Here is a 24,546-nt window from a genome sequence, read left to right as displayed (position 1 = left end):
CGGAGAGGCCTCGGAGGCCTTATTCGCCGCCTCTGGCTGCGTGGTGGGAGCGACCTGCTCGGGTGGCGCGCCCAGTAGCCTAGAGAGTTTTCTCACTGCAGTAAAACACCACCAAGTTAGTAAAAGCAGGGTCAGTGAAAGAAAGAAGGAAGCAACGGGCTGCAGGAGCATAGAGGTGGCATTACAGGTGTCGTAGTTGGTGGGGGAGGGCTCCACTCCTTCGGGGGACCCGGACAAAGTCCCCATCAGCTCGGCTGCAGATATCTGCTCGCTGGAGAACTTGCCCGCATAGAGCTTCACCCTGTAGCTCACCAGCTGGCTAAGGGCTTCGGGGTCCAGGTCCTCCGGGTAGGGGTCGGATTCGACCTCCCCAACCTTCCACACATCAGGAGGAAAATGTGTTGACTTGACAAAGAAAAAGTCCCCCTTCCAGTTCTTCACGGAAGAGGGAATCCCGTAGAACAGGTCCTGGGTGCCCTTCCCACCCCGAACTTTACCAACAGTTCAGCGGGAGAAGTAGTACCACCCAGGAAGGGAGAGCTTGAGTGTGTAAGAGGCTCGAAAAAGAGAGAGAGAATAGGGGATGGAGCAGATTTGGCAATAGATCAGGAACGCAGTGATGATCCTGATCGAGTTGGGGTGGACTTGGGTGATTCTGAGCCCCCAGTAGCTCAGAATCTCGGCTAGGGGCGAAGGGATGGGAAGTCGGAGCCCTGCGACCAGCTGCTCCCTATAGATGGCTACGAAGCCAGGGGTGGGGACTTGGGGGAAGGAATGGAAGTGGCCTGCTGATCGATGAAAGCATCAAGCTCGGCCGCCTTTTCCAAGATGCGGGCGGAAGGAGAATGGGCAGATGGAGAGCACATGATATCAATGGGCTCGAGCAGGTCAGGAATGTGGAAGTTGGGGTTAGAAGCGGAGGAAGAGGAGAGAGGAGGAGGAGAAGATGAAGATGAAGATGAGGACGAAGACGAGGAAGAAATGAGGATTCTGGGGGCTCTGCGAGAGACCTGAGTTTGGGATGCGATGGAGGTAACGCCGAAACGATCCGACATAAAATGCAGAAGGTGGCAAAGGAGGAAAAGAAAATGCGAAGGAGGGGGAAAAAGAACTTACTGATGATTGGAGTGGAAAGGGATGGAGGAACCGCCGGAATCTGGGCACTGTTGCCGGAAGTCTTGCCTCGGAAACCTTTGGGAGTAGGAAAAAATACGTGAAGAAAGGAAAATGGCAAATAGAATCTGAGAAAATCTGGGAATCCCTATTTATAGGGAGCAAAATAGGGGGAAACGGCTGCTTGAATTTGAACCGCCCCATGTGAACGCATTTAAGAGCGGTACGGAGACCGAAGAGAGGCGACAACTGAAAGGACGCGGGCGCAGCTTTTCATTGACAGCACTGTGCCAGAGGTGACCACAGCAGAGCAGTGCGATGCTGGGCTCCCACGTGGCAAGGGTATAGATTAGATCTGCCTGGAAGCCCTACCTAATGTAGGGGGCTAGTGTAGAGGCCCCGTCATGGGCCTATACACGTGGCAGCCCAGGGAGGCCTGAGCTGTGCTTAGACCCCGGGCCCATGGGAACCGTCCCGCGGCCCTTCGCTGCTAGGGCTCCGAGGAGCTCCAGGGAACGATCCCGTAGAGGGCGGGGAGGATCCTCCTCAGTGCGGGATTGAGACTATTCTGAGCAGGTCCCGAAACGTACGGAGGTCGGACTCCCAAGCAGGTATAAATGGTAACACACACCAACTGCACAAGGTACGCTCACTATTCGCCAATTATAGCCGACTGTTTTATTTCCCGTGAATCTCACTCACCGGAAAACTAATTTGATTGTCGGAGTGCCCTCGGGGACGACCTCGGGGCTTCCCTGTTAGATCACTCTCCTGTTCGCTTTGTAGGCTTGGGACGCGCTCTTCTCATCAGCACCCCGAGCTCATCAGGTCAGCTCGGTCAGGGGAAGCTTAGCGCTTCTTCACTCCCAAAAATTTTTATTAAATATATGTTCTAAAAATAATGTAAAGATTTTGGTGTTACTTGAACCTATGACAGATATGGCTCAAATAGATTCAATTGGCCGAATGCTTCATGTCTCTAAGAGCCAGTCTTTTTGAAGAATAAAATCTAGGCTCTATGGAAGGACGAGGTGACTATGGTTCCTCATGTTTTGGTGAGCAACTTGTTCATATGGAGGTAGGACGGTTAGGCTTTCTTTTCAACTTTTCGGCTATCTATGCCAAATGCACGAGAGTAGGGAGACGTGAGTTGTGGGGGATGATGGCTATGGTACATGCTCAGTTTTCTAGTCCTTTGATGGTGGCAGGGGACTTTAATGTCATCTTTAAGGTTGACGAGAGGTCGGGTGGTGCCTCCCCGAACCCGCGAAATATGGAGGAGTTTAATGAAGCGATTTTTCAGTGCAATTTATCTGAGGTAAGTTTTGACGGGTCATCTTTCACATGGACTAATGGAAAGGTGTGGCAACAATTGGATCAAGCTCTGGTGAATGTAGATTGGGCAAGGTTGTTTGATTGTACAAAAGTATCACACTTACTGCGAGAGCGTTCAGATCATGGTCCTTTGCTGATCAAGTATGGGAATCCGAGAAATAGAGGTTTGTCGTTCCGTTTTCTTAATGTATGGTAAAAGCACCTGGAGTTTCTAATAGTGGTAAGAGAAGCTTGGTGGGTGCCAGTTCCAGTTGGAGGGATGGCTGGATTTTTTTGGAAACTGATGAATACCAAGAGGAAACTTCGGGAATGGAATGTGCAAGTTTTTGGTAATATTTTTTCAGCTGTAAAGGATGCGGAGAAGGTTCTACTGCTGACGGCGGCGGAGTATGACCAATATTGTGATGAGAAATCTAGGACGAGAGTGGCGGAGGCAAAGGCGGACCATGCTTGAGTTTTATCGATAGAGTGCGAGTACTGGAGGCAAAAATCTGCAATTAAGTGGATTATAGAGGGTGACGTAAATTCAAAGTTCTTCCATTCTGTTGTTAATCAATGCCGCAGTAGGAACTTCATTGCTAGAATAAAACGTAAGTCTGGCCACTGGTTTGAGGACGAAGATCAGATTTTTAATTCAGCGGTTTGCTTTTATGAGAAGTTGTTCCAATCTAACCGGGTGGGTAGGGTGTTTCCACAGTTGGACTTTCCTTTGCCTGGTTTGCTACTAGAAGATAACGATTTCTTGCAGAAGTTACCCATATTTCTAAGAATTGAAGGAGGTGGTGTTCTCGATGTCAAGAGAGAGTGCTCCTGGGCCAGATGGGTTCGGTGTAGGATTCTATCAGGGCTATTGGGAAATCATCCGTGAGGACTTGCTGCGGCCTGTACAGGATTTTTTTAATGGGGTACAGCAACCTAGGGGTTTTCTAACACAACTATTGTCTTGATTCCCAAGATACCAGGAGCATCTTGTTGGAAAGAATTTAGGCCAATAATTTTATGTAATTTTAGCTCCAAAATACTCTCTAAAATTCTGATCAAGTGATTAAATTCCTTGCTGCACAAGTTAATAGTTCCATGGCAGTCCGATTTTGTTCCTAGCAGAGGGATCACTGATAATATTTTGTTAGCACAAGAAATGGCCCTGGAGTTGGATCAAAAGTTGGGTAATCCAAATCTAATGTTGAAACTAGATCTGGAAAAGGCGTATGACATGGTGGAATGGAGCTTCCTCTTATTTATGTTGTGCCAATTCAGGTTTCATAAATAGGTGATCGACCTTTTGTTTAGGACCTGGTCTAATAACTGGTTTTTCTGTGTTGATAAATGGGGTTCTAGTTGGGTTTTTCAAATCTACCAGGGTTGTTCGTCAAGGTCATCTGCTTTCCCCGGCATTATTTTTGCTTGTCTCAGAATTTCTTGGTCGGGGATTACTGCAATTGCTTATGCAGAATTAGAGCAGATTTTATGTTACAGCAGGTTCCAAAGTGCCGTATCTTGCCTTTGCGGATGACTTTTTGATTTTTACCATATGTTCGGAGAACTGCTTAGACGTCCTAGTTGATCTCTTTTCCCAATATCAGGAATATTCGAGTCATTGGATTAATACTCATAAAAGTTCATTTTTGATTTCGAATCAAGCAACAAATGGTCAGGTGGCTATGGTGATTACAAAACTGCACTTTCGACATCAATCTTTCCCTTTCACTTACTTGGGAACTTCTATTGCAAGGGGTAGAACCAGGTGTATTTTGTTTGATCTGATTCTCGTCAAAATGAGAGACAGGTTATTTCATGGGAGTGCTAAGTTGTTGTCATTTGGTGGCAAATTGGTCTTGTTGAGGCATGTTATCTCTTCTCTGCCTATGTACTTGTTATAAGTTTTACATCTGCCCAAGGCTGTCTTCCAGCAATTGGCCAAAATTTTGCAACTTATTTTTATGGGATAAATCTGTGGAGACTGAAGGCATACATTGGATATTGTGGGAGAGAGTTTTCTATCCGCTGGAGGATGGGGGTCTTGGATTTCGATCATTTGAAGATATGTCCTTGTCATTTGCTTGCAAGTTGTGGTGGTGATTGCGAAAGAAGGAATCTATATGGGCAGAATTTATATATGAGAAGTATATTAATGGTTGTCACCCTCTAATAGCTCAGGTTAATAGACCACCACCATCCTGAAGAAGGTTACAAGGTGTTCATGATTTGGCTGAGAGTAAAATTTGGTGGTGTTTGGGTAAGGGTTTTGTTGATTTCTGGTATCATTGATGGCTATTTGAGACGCCACTAGCTAATGTGGTTTCTATATACGATCCCCCTCATATGTTATTGGCCGAATTCTATAGGGAGAATGGTTGGAATGTAGAGCGGTTGAAAGCTTGGTTGCCAGCAGAAGTTGTCGTTAAGATTTAGGAAATACAGTTGTACCCAGACCAAGAGAACTGCATGGTATGGCTTGATTCACCTTCTGGGGATTTCATAGTTAAGTCCGCTTAGGAGGCTCCAAGGCCACGAAGGAATAGATCTACAGTTGGCAAAATTATATGGAATAAATTAGTTCCGTTAAAAGTTTCCTTTTTCTCTTGGAAAGTTGTGCAGGGGTTTGTGCCAGTGGGGTTAAACCTTAAAAAGCATGGAATCAACTTGGTTTCACGCTATTTTTGTTGTGGTAAGCATGAAGAGTCTGTGATCATCTATTTCTTGCTGGCCTTGTAGCATCCGAGGTTTGGAATCACTATAATTGCAGATTTGGCATTTTAGAGGTCAAGGCTACATCGATCACTGCCATGATTTTATCTTGGTTTTATTCATCCACTTTTGTGTCCGCAAATCATATTAGGGTTGCGTTGCCAATACTAGTTCTATGGATGCTATGGAAGGCAAGGAACAAGGCGCAATGTGAAGGTGCTCAATTTGAAGTGCATCAAGTTATTGCTATGATACATCGGTTTGTGGATCAATTAGGGAGGGCAAAGGTCTTTGTTGTCTCCAGCTTCAAGGGTGACTGTAGCGACCCCTGGGCTAGATTTGTTGGGCACTTTGTCGTGGGTTGTACGGAGTGTCTCAGTGGTGTGGAGGCGGCCAGCAAATCCTTTTGTCAAGTTGAATACTGATGCGAGTGTCTTTCAAGGGCGTGCTTATGGGGGAGGATTGCTTCGGGATCATGAGGGTCGTTTGATTTTTGTCTATTACAAGGAGTTTGGAGAGGCAAATGTAGTACTGGTAGAGAGATTTTTATTGCTATATGGTCTTCAGATTTGTAAAAACAGGATGGTTGATAACTTGCTAGTTGAAGTGGACTCGGTAAGCTTGGTAAGGTTGGTAACCTCCAAAATGGTATCTAAGTGGCCGCTTTGTAATGTTTTGCGAAGAATTCGGGCTCTGTTATGGGGTTTTCCCTTGTCTGTTACTCATATCTTCAGAGAAGCTAATACCTCTGCGGATAGATTGGCGGCGTTGCGATCTTCTCCACATCTTTTTTGTACCTCTCTTTAGCAGCTGCCTGGGGATGTTAGGGCTGCTATTCGACTTGATTCAATGGAGTTTTCCTTTCTGGGTGTGCAAGTTGTACGGGAGTAGTACTCCAGCTATCTGATTCCGTTAAATTACGATTGGTTTCTACGAACTCTGTATTCTGGTTTTATTCAGTAATAAAATAGTATGGTTTTTCTTTAAAAAAAAAAGGAGATGTATGTTAAATATATTTAGACTCTTTTATGATCATCTAATTAGTAGATGGAGTCTATCTACAACTCTAGACCCATGATAAGAGGGGTTCTAATCTTTATATATAATCAAGCTCTTGGTTTCTCTCTCTCTATTCAAGAAAATTTATGTTCGTCTGTTTATCCATTACTTAGTATAAACATAAAAGAAAGATAGAAAAGAAAGATCAAGAATATCAATTGATCGCCTAGACAACCATATTAATAGAGTAATTGTGGGTGCTTAATATCAACACATTATGGAGTTATAACTTATCGCTCATAAAAATATTTTATAAATTTATTGTCTATGGTTCACAAGTCTAAACTAAGATCTTGTTCTTTATATCTAACAAAAGACTTATAAGTTACTTTTGGGGCGAGTGCCCTTTATTTGTAAATGCTTGTAAAGACAAGTCTATATCAATACAAGTACAAGAGACATTTCGATATGAGAAGAAACAAGAAAATATAATAGTCATGGCTAACGATTTAGTAAATAAATATTAATATCATTGTATTGGCAATTAATAGAAAAGATGCCAAGGAGAAGGAGAATGAAAGATGCCTTAAAAGCAGGATCTAACTACATGAAAAGAACGCGTGCCATTAAATTTGTTAATGGAAACACATAAAAATTATTTTGTGTAAAAAATACTCACGAAACTATTATCAAAAAAGCATATATAGTAAAGTTAGTAACCAAAATATTTCCTCTCAGAATTTTAGCTGTTCACTACAAGCATGTGAGCTATTTTACCACATTCATAGCTCCCCTCCTCTGATAGATGTTCATGATTTGTAGTGGAAGATCTTAAATAGCTAGTAGTAAGTTGTTGAATTTATTGAACTTTGTTTCATGCTTTTGAATAGAAGTAAAATACTTTTGGAACTTAGTTCTTGATTTGGAAAAAAAAAAAAGGGGATAGAAAAAACTACCTAACAATAGGTCGTACGAGAAGCTTGGACTGCGAAATGAAGATGGAAACATGGGAAACCCCAAAAATTCTCTAATTGTCAAAATTGATATCGAACAAGAGTTAATCACACTTTGTCCGCTGAACTTCAGGAGTAGTCACACTTTATCACTTCCAAGCAATACCATTAGTATTTCTTGACAGTGACAACTTACATGAACAATTTTATATCAAAATTGCCTCTATAGTAATATGTGACTTTTTCAAAGTTCAAAGAGGCAAAGTTTATATTTTCAAAATTTAAAGGTTATTACATCTAAGAAATAGGCGATTTGTAAGATAATAACCCACCATTTTTTTTTTTCATTTTTGCGCTTAACAATTTATAGTTCATTTTAACTATATGCAAACGGTCATAAGGTAACCGTATAATTTCAATTACATGGAATAAGTTTAATTTCAAAATTTTTTTAACAAAAATCCCATCTAGTTCTTGACAATTTCATGTAGCTTCAAAATAAATTCAAAATCTCTGAACATTAATTTCACAATTTATTCTAGATAGAGTTAGTGCCTTCCATTATTAATGTTGTTTACCATATATTATAGACAACCTTATTTGTTTAAGAATCTTTTAAAAATTATGGGTATTAATCTCAAGATCTTTGATCTCAATGAACACCTAAGAAAGGAATTGAGGTACGTAAAAGGTTTAACAGATTTGGTATCAAAAAACGTTTTTCAATTTTTTTAAAACAATGTTTCAAGCTATTTTTTTAAAAAGCACTTTGTCAAGATTATGTAATAAAACATGATAGTACATAAAATATCACCAAAAATTGATGGCTATTTATTTTTGGTTATTTCAAAATGATATTGATATATTTTATTATACTTAAAACTTTCTCCTTAGCAAGAAAATATATTTATTAGAAAAAAATGCTTAATAATAATAATAATAATAAACATAATATTATTTGTACTCCCCATATGTTATTTGCACTCCCACTATCTCATTTTTATTTTGATGAGATCATATTATTCCCTCCCTAATTTCTTCTCCTTGCCTGTGAGTTAATTTTACTAGATTTTTTCTTACATTCTAAAACCAAATAATTATTCCATTACACATTAAAATGGGCAATTTAAAATTGTCACTAATGTATATTATGTATTTTTCTACAAAACTTTATGAAATTATATGATGTCAAAGATCAATCTAGCAATGTAATATGAACAGATTCCAAACTTTAAGATCAAATAAATAAATAAATCTCAACCTTCAAAGATGACCAAAAACTGAGTATAAATACAATGTCTCATAAATAAGACACTAAACTTTCAAAAATTCTACCAAGAATAGCTCATATAACCCCCATAGAGGGAGTAAAACTTTCTAATATATTTCAAGAAAAACACAACAACATCTGGTATCCAGATGATGCAATGGAACCTCAATTGTGCTCATCAAAAATCTGTAAAATTGAAATTGAAATAAGAATATGAAAAATAAATTAAAAAATAGTTATGTAGATTTAGAAAAAGAGAAGCAAATGTTAAATTTTTTTACCTTTTGGACATGTACGACAAGATAGGGTATGAAAAGAAAGAAATTAGAACATGGGTAATATGGTCTCATTAAGATAAAAATGGAGTGGTGGGAGTGCAAATAATATTACCCTAATAACAATAATAATAAAAGCATGCCTTTAGACAATTGTCAATATCAATTCAAACAGAAATCATTTTCTTTGTATCCTTAATTGAAATAATTGATAATACTAAAAAAACGTATATTTTTGTATGTTCAAGTTTGATTACTCTTAAAACACGTTAAATTTTTAGGTAATTAATTTTTGCTATAATGTCAAATAAGTATGATACCTAAATTTGGATTTTCAACTCTCATAAAAGGAAAAATGTCATTAGAATCAACTTTTTGATGGAGTTGACTTCTCTAACGTTTAACCAGTTTTTATGGGGGGCAAAGTATATATTTTTAAGGTTGAAGATGGTAAAGTATAATTACCTCTAAAGTTCAGGAGGACAAAATGTGATAAACTCTAACCCCAAGTTTGATATGCAAGAATGGCCTAGAAAGGAAAGTCCTTTCGAGCATGTTCATTCAATTCCAAGTTTAGCATGGTTCATTTAAGTGGGAAAGGCCTTTTTCCTTGAAATGCTCTTTCCAACTTTTTTCTAAAATTACATTCCTCAAAAGAAATCTTGGGAAAGTTCTTTTTAATTTCATTCTAGAATGCTCAAATTAACAGGATGTCAAGTTTATCCTTATAAACTTTTGAAAATTTTTGTGAACTTTTTTTTGCATTTTATATAAAAATAAAAATAATATGTTTTAAAAATATATTATATTTGTTTGGCTTCATGTAATTTATAGTTTACATTGCTAATTAATTAATTATATTGCTAGTGGACGTAAAATTTTAACACAAAAATCTATATGCTAGAATGAATTAAATATTACAATTGAAAATTTTTAATATCAATCATCAATTATTTTGAAAGCAAAAAAATGTCAAAATTCCATGTAAACAAACAAAAACATAGTATAACAATAACAAATATTATGTCCTCTAAACTAATTTAGTGCAATTAATTCAAATTTGTATTAATTGTATTCTATTATGATATTTAAATATGGATTATACCAAATACCAAAAAATGAATTAATATTCTATTTTGATTTGTTTACCACACACTGAAATGATAAAATTTTCTCCCTACCATTTTGGGTGGAAAGATATTTTGGATAGAAAGACATTTCTATTCTGGCTATTCCTATATACCAAATGAGGGGTAAGAGGAATGTACAACAAAAATAACGTTAAGGAAGAAGATATAACATCACATGAAACTTTTGGGGCTTAGTCTTGACCCTTTCCTACCTTCTTTGTCAAAAGAAAAAAGATATATTTAAGATGTATATCAGATATTAGATTTTTAAACAATTATGATTAATTAGAGAAAATGCATAAATATAAGTGGATTAATTACAGAAAGTTCATAAATACAAGAAAAGATAATAATTATTAGTATGTATATATACATGGTAGATTAAGTGAATTGTAAGTGTGTTAACGAGTGTTCATTGGATTAGAAAATTTCAAAAAACAAAGAAAAAAATGGTTGGACTTATGAACCGACACCAGCCTGGGCCACGTTCAGCCCGGGCACATCCAGCCCACCATGTATAATAAACAAGCTCTTGCTCAATTGATTTTTTCCTGTCTACGAAATCTAGAATTCTACCCATTTGCTAGCCCAGAACGTCACTCTACTCACCTACTCGCTCACTTTCTCATTACTGATAACTCACTAAACTCACAGCACACCCAAGTGCTCAGTACATTTTCTGTTAACCAAATTATAACTCTTCTTCTTAATCTTATATTTTTCTCTTCTCAATATCATGGCTGGTTTGGTGTTAGGGATGCTTATTTTGGCCATGGCTGGTCATTCAAGTAAGATTTTTAACTTCTTTTGTTGCTATTTACCTTTCATTCATTCTTTCTTCAGCTGCTAAAGCTGCAACGCATCATATGATATCGTCTGCATTTCCATTTTCCAAGGTTGTCTTATTAATTTTCTGATCATAAACTTTGCCATATTCACACAGCCCTTTCGAACTTCATCTTCTGAACTGTTGTCTATGGATAGATTTTCCTTGCTTACAGCCAAAATATAATTTACACAACAGCACTAAATATAATTTAGTACCACTTTACTTACTGCTCATGTTGCAAAACGTGGTTTAATCTTTTTTTTTTTTATTTCTTTATTTTTTTCGGTTGGATACAAATAATTCACTGATAACTCCTAACTTTGCTCAATCTTCCTCTTCCTATCTATTCTCTCTTCTTATCGTTTCTTTACTTATTTTATTTTCTTTTGTTGGTTTGGACCATTTTGTTATTATTTTTTATCTCTTTTATCTTTCCACAAGAAAAAATTTATGTTTACAGAGCCCTTTTTTTTTTATTTTCTTTTCTTGGTGCTCCCATCTCTATATTATTTCAGCCAAAATCCTCATTCAAGATCTGGTGATCTGCAGGTGCAACGTGGTGCATTTGCAAGGAAGGAGTGAACGATGCAACTCTACAGAAAACACTGGACTATGCTTGCGGAGCTGGGGCAGATTGCACAGCTACTCATCAAAATGGGGCTTGCTATAGCCCCAATTCTGTTAGAGCTCATTGCAGCTATGCTGTCAACAGTTTTTTTCAGAAGAAGGGCCAAACTCCTGGCTCCTGTGATTTTGCTGGCACTGCCACTGTGGTCACAAGTGATCCTAGTGAGTGTCACTAGAAAAATTATTTACCATGATTGTAAACATTCTTTCCCCAAAAAAGAAAATTTTACTGAAATTTCTGTTCTTGTGACCAATTATTACAGGCACAAATGGTTGCGTTTATCCTGCTAGTGCAAGGTATGATTTCTTCATTTTCACAGTGCGTGTTTTATTTCATCTTGTTTAATCAATTTATTTAGTTTATTGGCTAAAATAATACTCTAGTGGATTTAATTATGCTATATTAGGGTTTTGGATTCTTGTATCCATCTTTGAGCGTGACACTTCATTGAGTACCGCTGAGGTGTGATGTTGCATTTCATTGGTTCCAAGACTGAAATACCTATTCTAACCTTAAAAGTTTCCAGAGAACTTAGAAACGAAATTTATAGTCATGTTTTTTATTTCTTGAAAGAATTGTTAGTAGTCACATATAACATTTAATAGAATTTTGAAAAGTCATCTTAATTTCCTAGTCCTTTTCATTCTTGGTTGTGAAACTCTTTTGAAGGGAAATAAAGAAATTATTGTCTAGGTACTGATAAAGTTTGTAGGTAGCATGGACCATTTATTTTAATTCATTAGAGCAAACTACTGAAATTATTTGATGTAGGTAAATAAAAATGCAAGCCTGGTCTGCCGGATTTTCAAAAGTTTTCCATCATTCCCATAAAGTTAAAGTGCTACACCTCCATGGCTCCACCACCATGATGAAAGGGATTATTGTGGTCAATCACTTTGCATCATCCAAGTAGTTGAAAGTTCACACATATTATTATTGTCTAATTGATTCTTCTTCTGTAGTACAAATTAATATACTTTTTTTTTGAAAAAAAATTAATATACTTCATCCCAGCAACCCCTAGGTGACCCAGTACAAAAATTTATTCTAAGGTACATAACGTTAATATGCTTATTTATTTGGTTATCAGAAAAAAATTGATTCTAGCTGCTTAGATGTGTTTGGATTGTATACATGGTTTATTTTTCCTCCACCTAAGGTGCTCTATATTCTTATATTTTTCAGCTTTAGTGGGATGGGCATCTCTCCTATTCTTTCTCCATAAAGTATACCTTTGTGTTAAAGCACTTGAGTATCAATCCTTCGTGCTCATTCAGATGATTCCTTATCTTTTAGTAATCATACTTCGTAGCTATTTAATTATAAAAAAGAAAGAAAAATGTTAATCATACTTTATTTTTTATTAATTGTATTCTCAGTACAAATGATAGTAAAAATGAGATTAACAAAAAGCAAAATACAACTATCATTTTTAAAAAAGAAACATACTTTTTTTTGAGAAAAAAAAAAAGAAACATACTTTGTAGCTGCATTTGAAGATCCAATCATGTATACCTTATTTTGCACTTTTGTTCTCTTGTGTGTGACTGCGTGTGCCCTTTTTGTCATTTTGACTGTGTGTTGTAATTGCATGATGGTGTCTCTGACCATACCGCCTATTATTGATTGTACTGCTGTTTCTAAAGATGGCGCAATTATTGTCATGACTCATCATAGGCTCATAGCATCTAAAGTTTTTACCTTTCACTGTTTCACAGTAACTGTGGTAAAACATTTCATATTGCGGCACAAGCTTTTGATGTATTATTTATTTGTTTTAACATTTTTACTTTTGAAAAAGGAAAAAATATTCTTAAATCTTGATTTTAATTACAATTTTATCGTGAAGAATTATAATAATTGTCTAATTTATATGTCAAATGACCAAAGGAAGTGTCAATTTTTTTTGTTAAACAACCAACGGAAGTGTCATTGTCATAGACAAATTAAAAAGCTACAAACATTCGTTTCCTGTTCCTGTTTAAATAAAATTTGCAAATAATAATTTCCCAGTTTTAAACATTTCACATAACTTTATTCAGATAAAAAAAATCTTCCGGGGAGTTTTGTGTCTTTTGGGGATTGAAAAAGTAATTTTATGTTTCTCCATTTCTGGTCCTTTTTTTTTTCATTTTTGAGTCTGGGGTGGTGGGGTATGTATGGGAAGCCAAAGAATCCTCTGTTGCAGATAAATTTTGGACCGTACTGAAAGGGCACCATCAATCTTTGCTGGCTCAAGAATTTATGCCAGGTTGCTAAAAGCCGTTAGATCTACTTTAAATGGTTGATATCTTCTTGGGTACTGTGATATTTTTATCCCAAAACTTTTTTCTTTGGGGAACGTTTTAACTTTTATCCCACAGGTATTTGGTTTTGGTCGGGCCCGATTTCCAAATTGCTTCTTTTTATCGAGACGTCCAAATGAATAAAGTAGTAACATAGCACTATTAACTAGTAATTTTTGGTATATTCCTTGAATTTGGCCTTTACTTTTTGGACCATTTGAGAAACTCTTGCTGAAATATCAGTACACATCTTTTTGAAAAAGAACAATTTTTGAACAAAATAAAATGGAGTCCTAAATATATTTCTTTTTATCCAGAAATTACTGCATGAGTCTTTTTTTTATTTTTCCACTTTTCACTTTCAAATATATGTTAAGTCCAACGAGAATATTAACTTGTTGCTGGAAGTGTAAATTGACTAAATCTTGTAGTAGAGAGATCGATGTTTATAAATTGGAAGAGACAAATTGGATTTAATTAGTGGAAGTACATCTGCAAAACTGTAAATTTGACTATCTTGCTTGTACAATTTGGGCTTGCTTGTGCAATTTGGGCTCTTTCTACCATATCAGCTTAGGACAAAGAGTGGAAAATAATATCATGGTTTTCTCCTTTTTTCTGTTCATTTTTACAATTCCTATTTGGCCACATGCCTTCTTTGTCCTATCTTAATTTTTGTAAAAAAAGGAAAGAAAAAAACAGATATGTTCAATATAAATTTCTCTGAGAAAACTCACTCCTCTAAACCTTGACTTGAATGACAAACAAATATAAACATTCCCTTTTCTTTGTTTTCCCCGTTCAAAATTTGGGACTTGGCTTATTAATATCTCAAGTGTTTAACATTATTGTTGCTGTTCATTTCGTACCCAAAAAAAAAAAAAATTTTAAAAAAAAATTATTACCGTTATCATTTCTTTTTGGCCAATTTGTTGAGCTACTAATTTTCCCTTCATGACACATTGAATTGCTCCAATCTACTCGGCCCAGTGGCACAATTGCTCCTCCTGGGACAACCACCACCCCTGCCACGCCGACCACTGCAACCCCGACCACCGCCACCCCCACTATCAATAGTCCCACAGGCACTTCTCCTCTAGTCACAACTCCATCAACATCATCAGGACTCGGAGCTGGAGGATTCAACAATGGCTTAGGTCCATCTGGCACCAACCAAGACATGAGTGAAGCTGCAGGCAGGGTTTTACTAGCCAAGATTTGCCCAACATCCTCTTCCTTGATCACTCTCCTGTTTTATGGACTTGTATTTTGGTGGGCTTGATCAAATTGTAGTGAGGAGATAATGCGTGACAAAAAAAAAAAAAAAAAGTTATGTCCAGAAGCAGTTTCTCTTGTATGCACAGTGCATGTGAATTTTAACTACTAGTGGCATGAAATGTTAAAGAGTACTATGCAGGGGAATATGTTGTATAAGCTAATCCAGCCAGCTTGATTTTGTTGTCTTGCTTGCCCCTGTTATATGCAAATTATTATGGGCTTCGGATTCCTTTTGGATGGTGCTGCTACTGCTGGATGCTTTCTGATGTGTCATCTCGTCTCTCCTAACTTTTCCTATTGCATTTGTTAAGTTCCGGGAATTGTGTTCGGATGGCAGATTATTTGCAACAATTCTTTTTTTTTTAAAAAAAATATTATGACATATTTTTTATACGATGCATGTGAAATAAAAAGAAATAAAAAGTGATTGAAAAATAAATTGATGATGCAAATAAATAAAATTGATAAACAATCTACTATGCAAACAACTAATTATTTATTGCAGGGTTATTATTATTTTATTCCTTTAAAATATATCATTTTTTTTAATAATATATTTTTATTTATTCATGGGATTGAATACAAAATATTCCTCTTACATATTCCTATTTTTAAAATATATCATTACTATTAATTTACTCCATAATATTATCTTTTCGTCATTTTATCGATAGGTAATTCAACTCAGCATGTTAAATTTTTTTTGACAAAAGTACCATTTTATTTATAACATTATTACATTGTTATTATCATTTTATCCCTTTAAATTATAGTGATATAATTGTTTTTTTCTTTAAATATTTTATCCTATCGTTAATCTAAAAAGTATGTTAAAAATGTTTAAACGTATTTACCCTTTTTATATATAATTAAAAATAAAAAAGTTGGAATAATTATTCTTCCTTTTTTTCACTCTCCAAAAACATAAAAATAAAAGAGTTTTCTCAAAATTCTTTTTTCACACTTATTAATACTTAAAAAAGAAAAGGAGATAGGATAGAAGAAAACAGAAAATTAGATTTTGTTAAGAAAGAAAATAAAGAAAACCTAATATTATCGTATTACTTTAATGTCCTCAGGATTGCAATTGAGTAATAAACAGAAAAGTAAAGTAATTTTAAAATAATAAAAATATTTAATTCTTTTTTTTGTATTAAAAAAAAGAATTGAGCTATCTCTCTCCCTCCCCTATTTTTTGCAATATTTATAAGATTGCCAAAAAAAAGCGATTAATGTTTTGACTTTTTTTTTATACTAAAAAGGAGAAGAGTTATTCTAAATTTTTTATTGTTTTTATTATACAAAAAAGAGGGCTCTATTTTCTAAAATTTTTTAACTTGTTAAATTGGTTTAATGGTAGGGTAAATTGCCTAAACAATAAGTCTAGGGGGTAAATTGATAATAAAGTTATAGTTTATGAGAGTAAAATGGTAATAATTTTAAAGGTTAAACATGTCTTATCACTTGAATTAATAAACTACGTTAAGTTTGACCGTTAGTCTTAAAAGTAAAATGACTAAAAAATAATGTTAAGAGAGAAATTGATAGTGACGTTAAACTTTAAGAGGTAAAGTCATAATAACCCTTTATTGCATGACGTGGTTTGAGGCCCGGGCTGGCTTATGTTGACATGGATGGATCCGACTATTGAATTCAAGTCTACAAAAACAGAAAAGGAAAAGTTTCTCTTTTAGTTTCAAATGTGCGGCCTAAAATGCCTCGATAGCATGGGCCAATATTCTCGAGCAGTTAACTCTTTTTATCGGAAAAAAAAAAAAGCTGGTTCAAAGATTTTTCTTTTTAAAAAAAGGCAATTGATGAGGCACCTGGTTCTTTGTCTAGTTAGAATAACGGTGTTTGTTGGCCGGTTTTCGGTGATCTGATAATTATTGTTGGGTTTTTATGAAATAACTAAAACATCTAGTTCAAGTTCAAACTACCTTTTTTTTTTTTTCTGTGAAGGTGGTAAGCTTTTATATTATAGAAAAATAGGGTAAGACCTAGCAAATATACTTGAGTTCTTCGGAGAGACTTTAACCTCTAGGAGTAAGGATTCACTTCCTGCGGTCATCTAAAATTTTTATTTAACTGTTTGGGATAATTACAATCAGTTTGTAAAGTGTAGTTGATTTCAAAAAATATCTAAATACAGTGGGTGCAATAATTGTAATTGTATGTAGTCACATAATAAGTATAATCTATGTGCACTAACGAGTACTCATAGATTGAAGACTTTAGCATGTTGGATAGGAGATTATTTGGAATATTATTTAAAATAATTACTGTAACAAATTTTTTATGATGTGATGTATTTGAAATAAAAAAATTTTGGAGAGAGAACTAAATTCACACTCTTCCATATTGAATTCACACCTCATCCATTCATTAGACAATAATCCCCTCATTTATTAAGTTTATTTAATGCTTCTTATAGTTCTAAGAATCATATACTGATGGAAAAAAAAGAGGGATAACATGTTTACATTGTATAAAAGAATATTTTGAAACATTTTATACACACTTAAGAATATTAATTTGTAATTTAAATATAATTTAGCATTCCACATTTTTCAATAACGACTAAGCATATAAATAACAATATCTATATATTCCAATTCTAAAAAATTAAAGTCTTTGCAATTTTGAAGGTAGAACATGCAATCATAATGACTTCTTCATACTAATATATGCTATTTGATTATGCATAAATTATTATAAAAAATAATTCAATAGAATAAAGGTAGTAAACTCATAAAAAGAAGAAGAAATAACCCAAACAACATAAAAAATATATAAAATTTGAAATGAAATAAACAAGAAAATGTGAAGACCCCACTTTCCTTTAGGGCGTATCCTAGGGTTAGTGGACCGCTTGCTTAACTCTCGTCAAGACTCACTCACTCACTTTAACTTGAGAGATAACATTTCATTAACTAAAGTCATTAACAGCCCATCATACATTCCCACAAAAGTAAAGTTGTCTTAGCCTACAACATTTAATATGTACAATTCTTCAAGATAATAAAGTCGGTAAAGTTATAACATTAAGTAAAAAAAATTCATCCAAGTACAATTCAAGTCTCAGGCTTAATTTTGGCTACTCACCACACCCGTCCTTTACTAAACGGATCAAAATACAAGTTGTTCAATCAATTCACTAAATACAAATAGGATGGCAATTTACTTAAAGCAAAGACTTCCACTCTAGAGCTCACTATTCCTCGATTCCACGTTTCAACCCAGGTTAAAGAAAACTGTGACAGCCCTACCTCCCCCTAAGGCGAAGTAGAGGGTTCGGCGGGCCGCCTGTCCAGCTCTCGCCAGGACTCAGTCGTTCACTACAGTCCTCAAATGAATTACAAGAATAAACCTCAAATATTACAATATAAATCTCCAATATACATCAAATTCTCCAAAAATTACATGTCATAAGCGAAGCGGAAACAATTCTCAACTATACATAAAAATGATTTCCAAATCCAAACTGTACAAGATATAGGCCATCCAAACATGTGAATAAGCACAACAAGTCCTTCCTTCGCTTTGAGCCCTGTGGAGGGAATAAAATATTTTTGGGGTGAGCTAGAAGCTCAGCGAGTAACCAGGAAAATCATTAAACAAATATATTTCACAATGTTGCATTTCGATCATTTCGATGATGTCATGATTCAGAGATCAAATGTACGTTTAGTGCTCTCGTGAGCCGGTGAAATCACAGCACTTGAACACCCAACGCTCAAATAGATCATTTAACATTAACATTAACATTAGGAGGGAGCCCCTTTTTGAGCTCCGGAGCCATTTGCTCCGTCATGTCACGAACTCACGAAAATGGTGGAGACGTTGGTGTCCAGCACAAGACTTTCCCAGAACTCATTGAAGCCAAATCATGTCATGAATTCACATGTATGCACGCATGAGATGCAATCGAGTACATAATGCAAGAAACATTTCACAAGTACTTTGGAAATAGTTTAGGGTCACTCACCTCCATGGCTCAGAAATCATCCATCAAATATCATTGCCTTGCTCAAATCCAAGTCTTAGATCACAAACTCAATGCAAACAAATCCCTTCAAAGTTCGGACAGCAATTCCCCTGAATTTGCTAACTTTTCCAGCCATCATGGCTTCATTATTTCCTCATTCCAACCCAAAGGTACACACACAACAACAAGTTCATCCAATAGCCATTCAGCAAGCTCCAAGTAAAGCTAGGGAAAAGTCCGGAAATGAAAGTTAAGCTCAAAACCAGAAAAACAGTTTTGACGTCATTTTGCGGTAATGGTACCAAAGGCGCTACGATTGTCGGATGAAGGTCCAAGACCCACCGTTTAGAAGATAAAAGACAGGGCTACAACATTACAGAAGGTCACTCAACCCAGTTTCGAGTGTAACCAGGTCAAAAATGCAAGATACCATACCAGAATCACAAAAACAGATTCACAGAACGCATTCTAGCGGAAACATCAAAAAGCAGGCTATCCAAGTCCAAATCCAGAAATTCCAAAACCAGATAAAAGCTAACAAACAGGGCCAAATTTCATCAGAAGGCCTCAACAACCAATTCGGAAACAATTTCAGCCAAAACAACCAATTACAGTCACAAATCCCAATTTCGGGTAAACCAGAACAGCAACAGTAATTTCAAAGTTTCTCACTCTACGCTACTCCGATTGATCTGAAATTTTGTAGGCACCTTTAAAATGTCATTCCATACAACTTTCATGTTTTAAGGAAAGGACAATTCGGCCTCTATCTAGGACCTAAAATTTCGGACAGAATGAAGAACCAAGAACCCTAATTTTCCAGATTTCTTCCAAAACAGAATTTACTTGCAATCTTCCACTTTTTCCACCTTCTAGAATCATTAAACATTATTTCCAATCATCATACATAACCACATAATCATACTCATATTAAAACAGAAAAATCCCCAAAAATAATAAAAGTTCATCCATCCAACCACAACTCAAAATATAATCCATCAAACCATCTCTTTAGCCATCACAAGTCTCTAATTTAGCATAATCAAGAACAAAGAAAGGATGGCTAGACATGATACCTTCAAATATCAAGAAAGGTGATGACTTAGGGATTTTTCTTCCAAAACAACTCCACCAAGAGCTTCAATCTTCCTTAGCTAGCAAGTTTTATGGAGTGATTTGCAATTTAATCGGTTGGAACTCAAGATTTGGACAAGAAATTGAAGTGCAAGATGATGGATTTTCTCTCTCTTTTTCTCTCAAAATTTCGTCCAAGACAAGCTAAAATGGAGAGAAATTGGGTCCAAATTGGTTTTAGTAAAGTTAGAAAAGTCTTGGTCAAAAGTCAAGGTCCAATGCTTTTGTGACAAATGGTCCTTTAGGGTTTTAATCTTATCTTTTTGTCTCTCCAATACAAATATCTTAACACATTGTAAAATAATATCACTTAATACAAAATTCCAACAAGTTGTCAAAAATATAATGCATTTACCGCACTTGCGGGTCCCACGTTCAAAATACGCTCTTAATTTCTCAAAAACTAACCGATACTAGAAAAATCATTTTAAAACTATCTTTGCTCATAAACTTTATCTGGGGAAAATTTCTAATAAAGAAAATGTAGAAAAGGCGGGCGATTAAATAAAATAACCCAAGAAAATTAGAAAATTTTTCGGGTTCTCACACTCGTACTTTTCAGGGCGTCACAAACTCCCCTCCTTAAAAGCATGTCGTCCTCGACATTCCATCTTGTACCAATCATGTCAAGACATCCCAGACTTCCCGCAAGAATCACTCAAGCATTCCAAGTAAACACTAAGAGTCAAATCAAACCCACAGTCCGGCATCCTAAACTTCAAACCTAGGATACACTACAGAGATCTGAAGCCTAAGCTCTGATACCAACTGTGACAGTCTCACCTACCCCTAAGGCGAACCAGAGGGTTCGGCGGGCCGCCTGCCCAGCTCTCACCGGGACTCAGTCGTTCACTACAGTCCTCAAATGAATTACAAGAATAAACCTCAAATATTACAATATAAATCTCCAATATACATCAAATTCTCCAAAAATTACATGTCATAAGCGAAGCGGAAACAATTCTCAACTATACATAAAAATGATTTTCAAATCCAAACTGTACAAGATATAGGCCATCCAGAAATGTGAATAAGCACAACAAGTCCTTCCTTCGCTTTGAGCCCTGTGGAGGGGAATAAAATATTTTTGGGGTGAGCTAGAAGCTCAGCGAGTAACCAGGAAAATCATTAAACAAATATATTTCACAATGTTGCATTTCGATCATTTTGATGATGTCATGATTCAGAGATCAAATGTACGTTTAGTGCTCTCGTGAGCCGGTGAAATCACAGCACTTGAACACCCAACGCTCAAATAGATCATTTAACATTAACATTAACATTAGGAGGGAGCCCATTTTTTAGCTCCGGAGCCATTTGCTCCGTCATGTCACGAACTCACGAAAATGGTGGAGACGTTGGTGTCCAGCACAAGACTTTCCCAGAACTCATTGAAGCCAAATCATGTCATGAATTCACATGCAAGCACGCATGAGATGTAATCGAGTACATAATGCAAGAAACATTTCACAAGTACTTTGGAAATAGTTTAGGGTCACTCACCTCCATAGCTCAGAAATCATTCATCAAATATCATTGCCTTGCTCAAATCCAAGTCTTAGATCACAAACTTAATGCAAACAAATCCCTTCAAAGTTCGGACAGCACTTCCCCTGAAGTTGCTAACTTTTCCAGCCATTAAGGCTTCATTATTTCCTCAAATCAGTCCCAACATCTCACACAAAAGTCATCTCATTTCCCAAAAGCCGTTCACGAGGCTCAAAGTAGTACAAGTACAAAAGTTAGCTAGGAAATGACCGGAATGAAAGCAAGCCCTAAAACATGCAAACAAGTACAAGGAGACTCGATAACGAGTCATAAACCAATGGCAAGTATGACCCCAATAGGGTTCCATAAACATATACAAACATTAAAGAAAACCAGAAATTTCGGATATGCAATTAACTTTGGCCCTGAAAAAAAATAGGTTTTGACTTTACTTTGCGGTAATAGCACCAAAGGCGCTACGATTTTCGGATGAAGGTGCAAGACCCACCGTTTCGAATCTAAAAGACAGGGCTACAACATTACAGAAGGTCACCCAACCCAGTTTCGAGTGTAACCAAGTCAAAAATGCAAGATACCATACCAGAATCACAAAAACAGATTCACAGAACGCATTCTAGCGGAAACATCATAAAGCAGGCTATCCAAGTCCAAATCCAGAAATTCCAAAACCAGATAAAAGCTAAGAAACAGGGCCAAATTTCATCAGAAGGCCTAAACAACCAATTCGGAAGCAATTCCAGCCAAAACAACCAATTACAGTCGCAAATCCCAATTTCGGGTAAACCAGAACAGCAATAGTAATTTTGACTTTTCTCACTCTACGCTACTCCGATTGACCTGAAATTTTGTAGGCACCTTTAAAATGTCATTCCATACAACTTTCATGTTTTAAGCAAAGGCCAATTTGGCCTCTATCTAGGACCTAAAATTTCGGACAGAATGAAGAACCAAGAACCCTAATTTTCCAGATTTCTTCCAAAACAGAATTTACTTGCAATCTTCCACTTTTTCCACCTTCTAGAATCATTAAACATCATTTCCAATCATCATACATAACCACATAATCATACTCATATTAAAACAGAAAAATCTCCAAAAATAATAAAAGTTTATCCATCCAACCACAACTCAAAATATAATCCATCAAACCATCTCTTTAGCCATCACAAGTCTCTAATTTAGCATAATCAAGAACAAAGAAAGGATGGCTAGACATGATACCTTCAAATATCAAGAAATGTGATGACTTAGGGATTTTTCTTCCAAAACAACTCCACCAAGAGTTTCAATCTTCCTTAGCTAGCAAGTTTTATGGAGTGATTTGCAATTTAATCGGTTGGAACTCAAGATTTGGACAAGAAATTGAAGTGCAAGATGATGGATTTCCTCTCTCTTTTTCTCTCAAAATTTCGTCCAAGACAAGCTAAAATGGAGAGAAATTGGGTCCAAATTGGTTTTAGTAAAGTTAGAAAAGTCTTGGTCAAAAGTCAAGGTCCAATGGTTTTGTGACAAATGGTCCTTTAGGGTTTTAATCTTATCTTTTTGTCTCTCCAATACAAATATCTTAACACATTGTAAAATAATATCACTTAATACAAAATTCCAACAAGTTGTCAAAAATATAATGCATTTACCGCACTTGCGGGTCCCACGTTCAAAATACGCTCTTAATTTCTCAAAAACTAACCGGTACTAGAAAAATCATTTTAAAACTATCTTTGCTCATAAACTTTATCTGGGGAAATTTTCTAATAAAGAAAATGCAGAAAAGGCGGGCGATTAAATAAAATAACCCTAGAAAATTAGAAAAATTTTCGGGTTCTCACACTCGTACTTTTCAGGGCGTCACAAACTCCCCTCCTTAGAAGAATGTCGTCCTCGACATTCCATCTTGTACCAATCATGTCAAGACATCCCAGACATCCCGCAAGAATCACTCAAGCATTCCAAGTAAACACTAAGAGTCAAATCAAACCCACAGTCCGGCATCCTAAACTTCAAACCTAGGATACACTACAGAGATCTGAAGCCTAAGCTCTGATACCAACTGTGACAGCCCCACCTCCCCCTAAGGCGAACCAGAGGGTTCGGCGGGCCGCCTGCCCAGCTCTCGTCGGGACTCAGTCGTTCACTACAGTCCTCAAATGAATTACAAGAATAAACCTCAAATATTACAATATAAATCTCCAATATACATCAAATTCTCCAAAAATTACATGTCATAAGCGAAGCGGAAACAATTCTCAACTATACATAAAAATGATTTTCAAATCCAAACTGTACAAGATATAGGCCATCCAGACATGTGAATAAGCACAACAAGTCTTTCCTTCGCTTTGAGCCCTGTGGAGGGGAGTAAAATATTTTTGGGGTGAGCTAGAAGCTCATCGAGTAACCAGGAAAATCATTAAACAAATATATTTCACAATGTTGCATTTCGATCATTTCGATGATGTCATGATTCAGAGATCAAATGTACGTTTAGTGCTCTCGTGAGCCGGTGAAATCACAGCACTTGAACACCCAATGCTCAAATAGATCATTTAACATTAACATTAATATTAGGAGGGAGCCCCTTTTTGAGCTCCGGAGCCATTTGCTCCGTCATGTCACGAACTCACGAAAATGGTGGAGACGTTGGTGTCCAGCACAAGACTTTCCCAGAACTCATTGAAGCCAAATCATGTCATGAATTCACATGCAAGCACGCATGAGATGCAATCGAGTACATAATGCAAGAAACATTTCACAAGTACTTTGGAAATAGTTTAGGGTCACTCACCTCCATGGCACAGAAATCATCCATCAAATATCATTGCCTTGCTCAAATCCAAGTCTTAGATCACAAACTCAACGCAAACAAATCCCTTCAAAGTTCGGACAGCACTTCCCCTGAAGTTGCTAACTTTTCCAGCCATTAAGGCTCATTATTTCCTCAAATCAGTCCCAACATCTCACACAAAAGTCATCTCATTTCCCAAAAGCCGTTCACGAGGCTCAAAGTAGTACAAGTACAAAAGTTAGCTAGGAAATGACCGGAATGAAAGCAAGCCCTAAAACATGCAAACAAGTACAAGGAGACTCGATAACGAGTCATAAACCAATGCCAAGTATGACCCCAATAGGGTTCCA

General features: G+C 36.2%; 2 protein-coding genes across 2 annotated transcripts; both read left to right on the top strand.

Moving 5' to 3' along the window:
• Nucleotides 1–2,275: 2,275 nt before the first annotated feature.
• LOC140005607 (uncharacterized) lies at nt 2,276–2,902 on the top strand. The gene is made up of 2 exons (XM_072046617.1): nt 2,276–2,612; nt 2,667–2,902. Exons 1-2 carry the CDS (start codon nt 2,276–2,278, stop codon nt 2,900–2,902), a joined length of 573 nt encoding a protein of 190 aa, XP_071902718.1.
• Nucleotides 2,903–10,361: 7,459 nt separating this feature from the next.
• LOC140006110 (PLASMODESMATA CALLOSE-BINDING PROTEIN 2-like) lies at nt 10,362–15,012 on the top strand. Its single transcript, XM_072047851.1, has 4 exons — nt 10,362–10,551; nt 11,142–11,381; nt 11,483–11,516; nt 14,496–15,012. Exons 1-4 carry the CDS (start codon nt 10,500–10,502, stop codon nt 14,785–14,787), a joined length of 618 nt encoding a protein of 205 aa, XP_071903952.1. The 5' UTR covers nt 10,362–10,499; the 3' UTR covers nt 14,788–15,012.
• The last annotated feature ends 9,534 nt before the right edge of the window (nt 15,013–24,546 follow it).

Source organism: Coffea arabica, chromosome 4e (assembly GCF_036785885.1).
Source record: "Coffea arabica cultivar ET-39 chromosome 4e, Coffea Arabica ET-39 HiFi, whole genome shotgun sequence".
Taxonomy (NCBI): Eukaryota; Viridiplantae; Streptophyta; class Magnoliopsida; order Gentianales; family Rubiaceae; genus Coffea; species Coffea arabica.
The sequence above is the reverse complement of the archived record's forward strand: the minus strand, read 5'-3'. Positions and strand labels throughout refer to the sequence as shown.

Excerpts from the sequence above, each read along its gene's own strand:
- LOC140005607 (XM_072046617.1), top strand. The coding sequence starts at position 2,276 with ATGGCTATGGTACATGCTCAGTTTTCTAGTCCTTTGATGGTGGCAGGG. Across the intron at positions 2,613-2,666 it reads TGGGAATCCGAGAAATAGAG|TGGTAAGAGAAGCTTGGTGG; the intron begins GTTTGTCGTTCC and ends AGTTTCTAATAG.
- LOC140006110 (XM_072047851.1), top strand. The coding sequence starts at position 10,500 with ATGGCTGGTTTGGTGTTAGGGATGCTTATTTTGGCCATGGCTGGTCAT. Across the intron at positions 10,552-11,141 it reads GGCCATGGCTGGTCATTCAA|GTGCAACGTGGTGCATTTGC; the intron begins GTAAGATTTTTA and ends GGTGATCTGCAG. Across the intron at positions 11,382-11,482 it reads TGTGGTCACAAGTGATCCTA|GCACAAATGGTTGCGTTTAT; the intron begins GTGAGTGTCACT and ends CAATTATTACAG.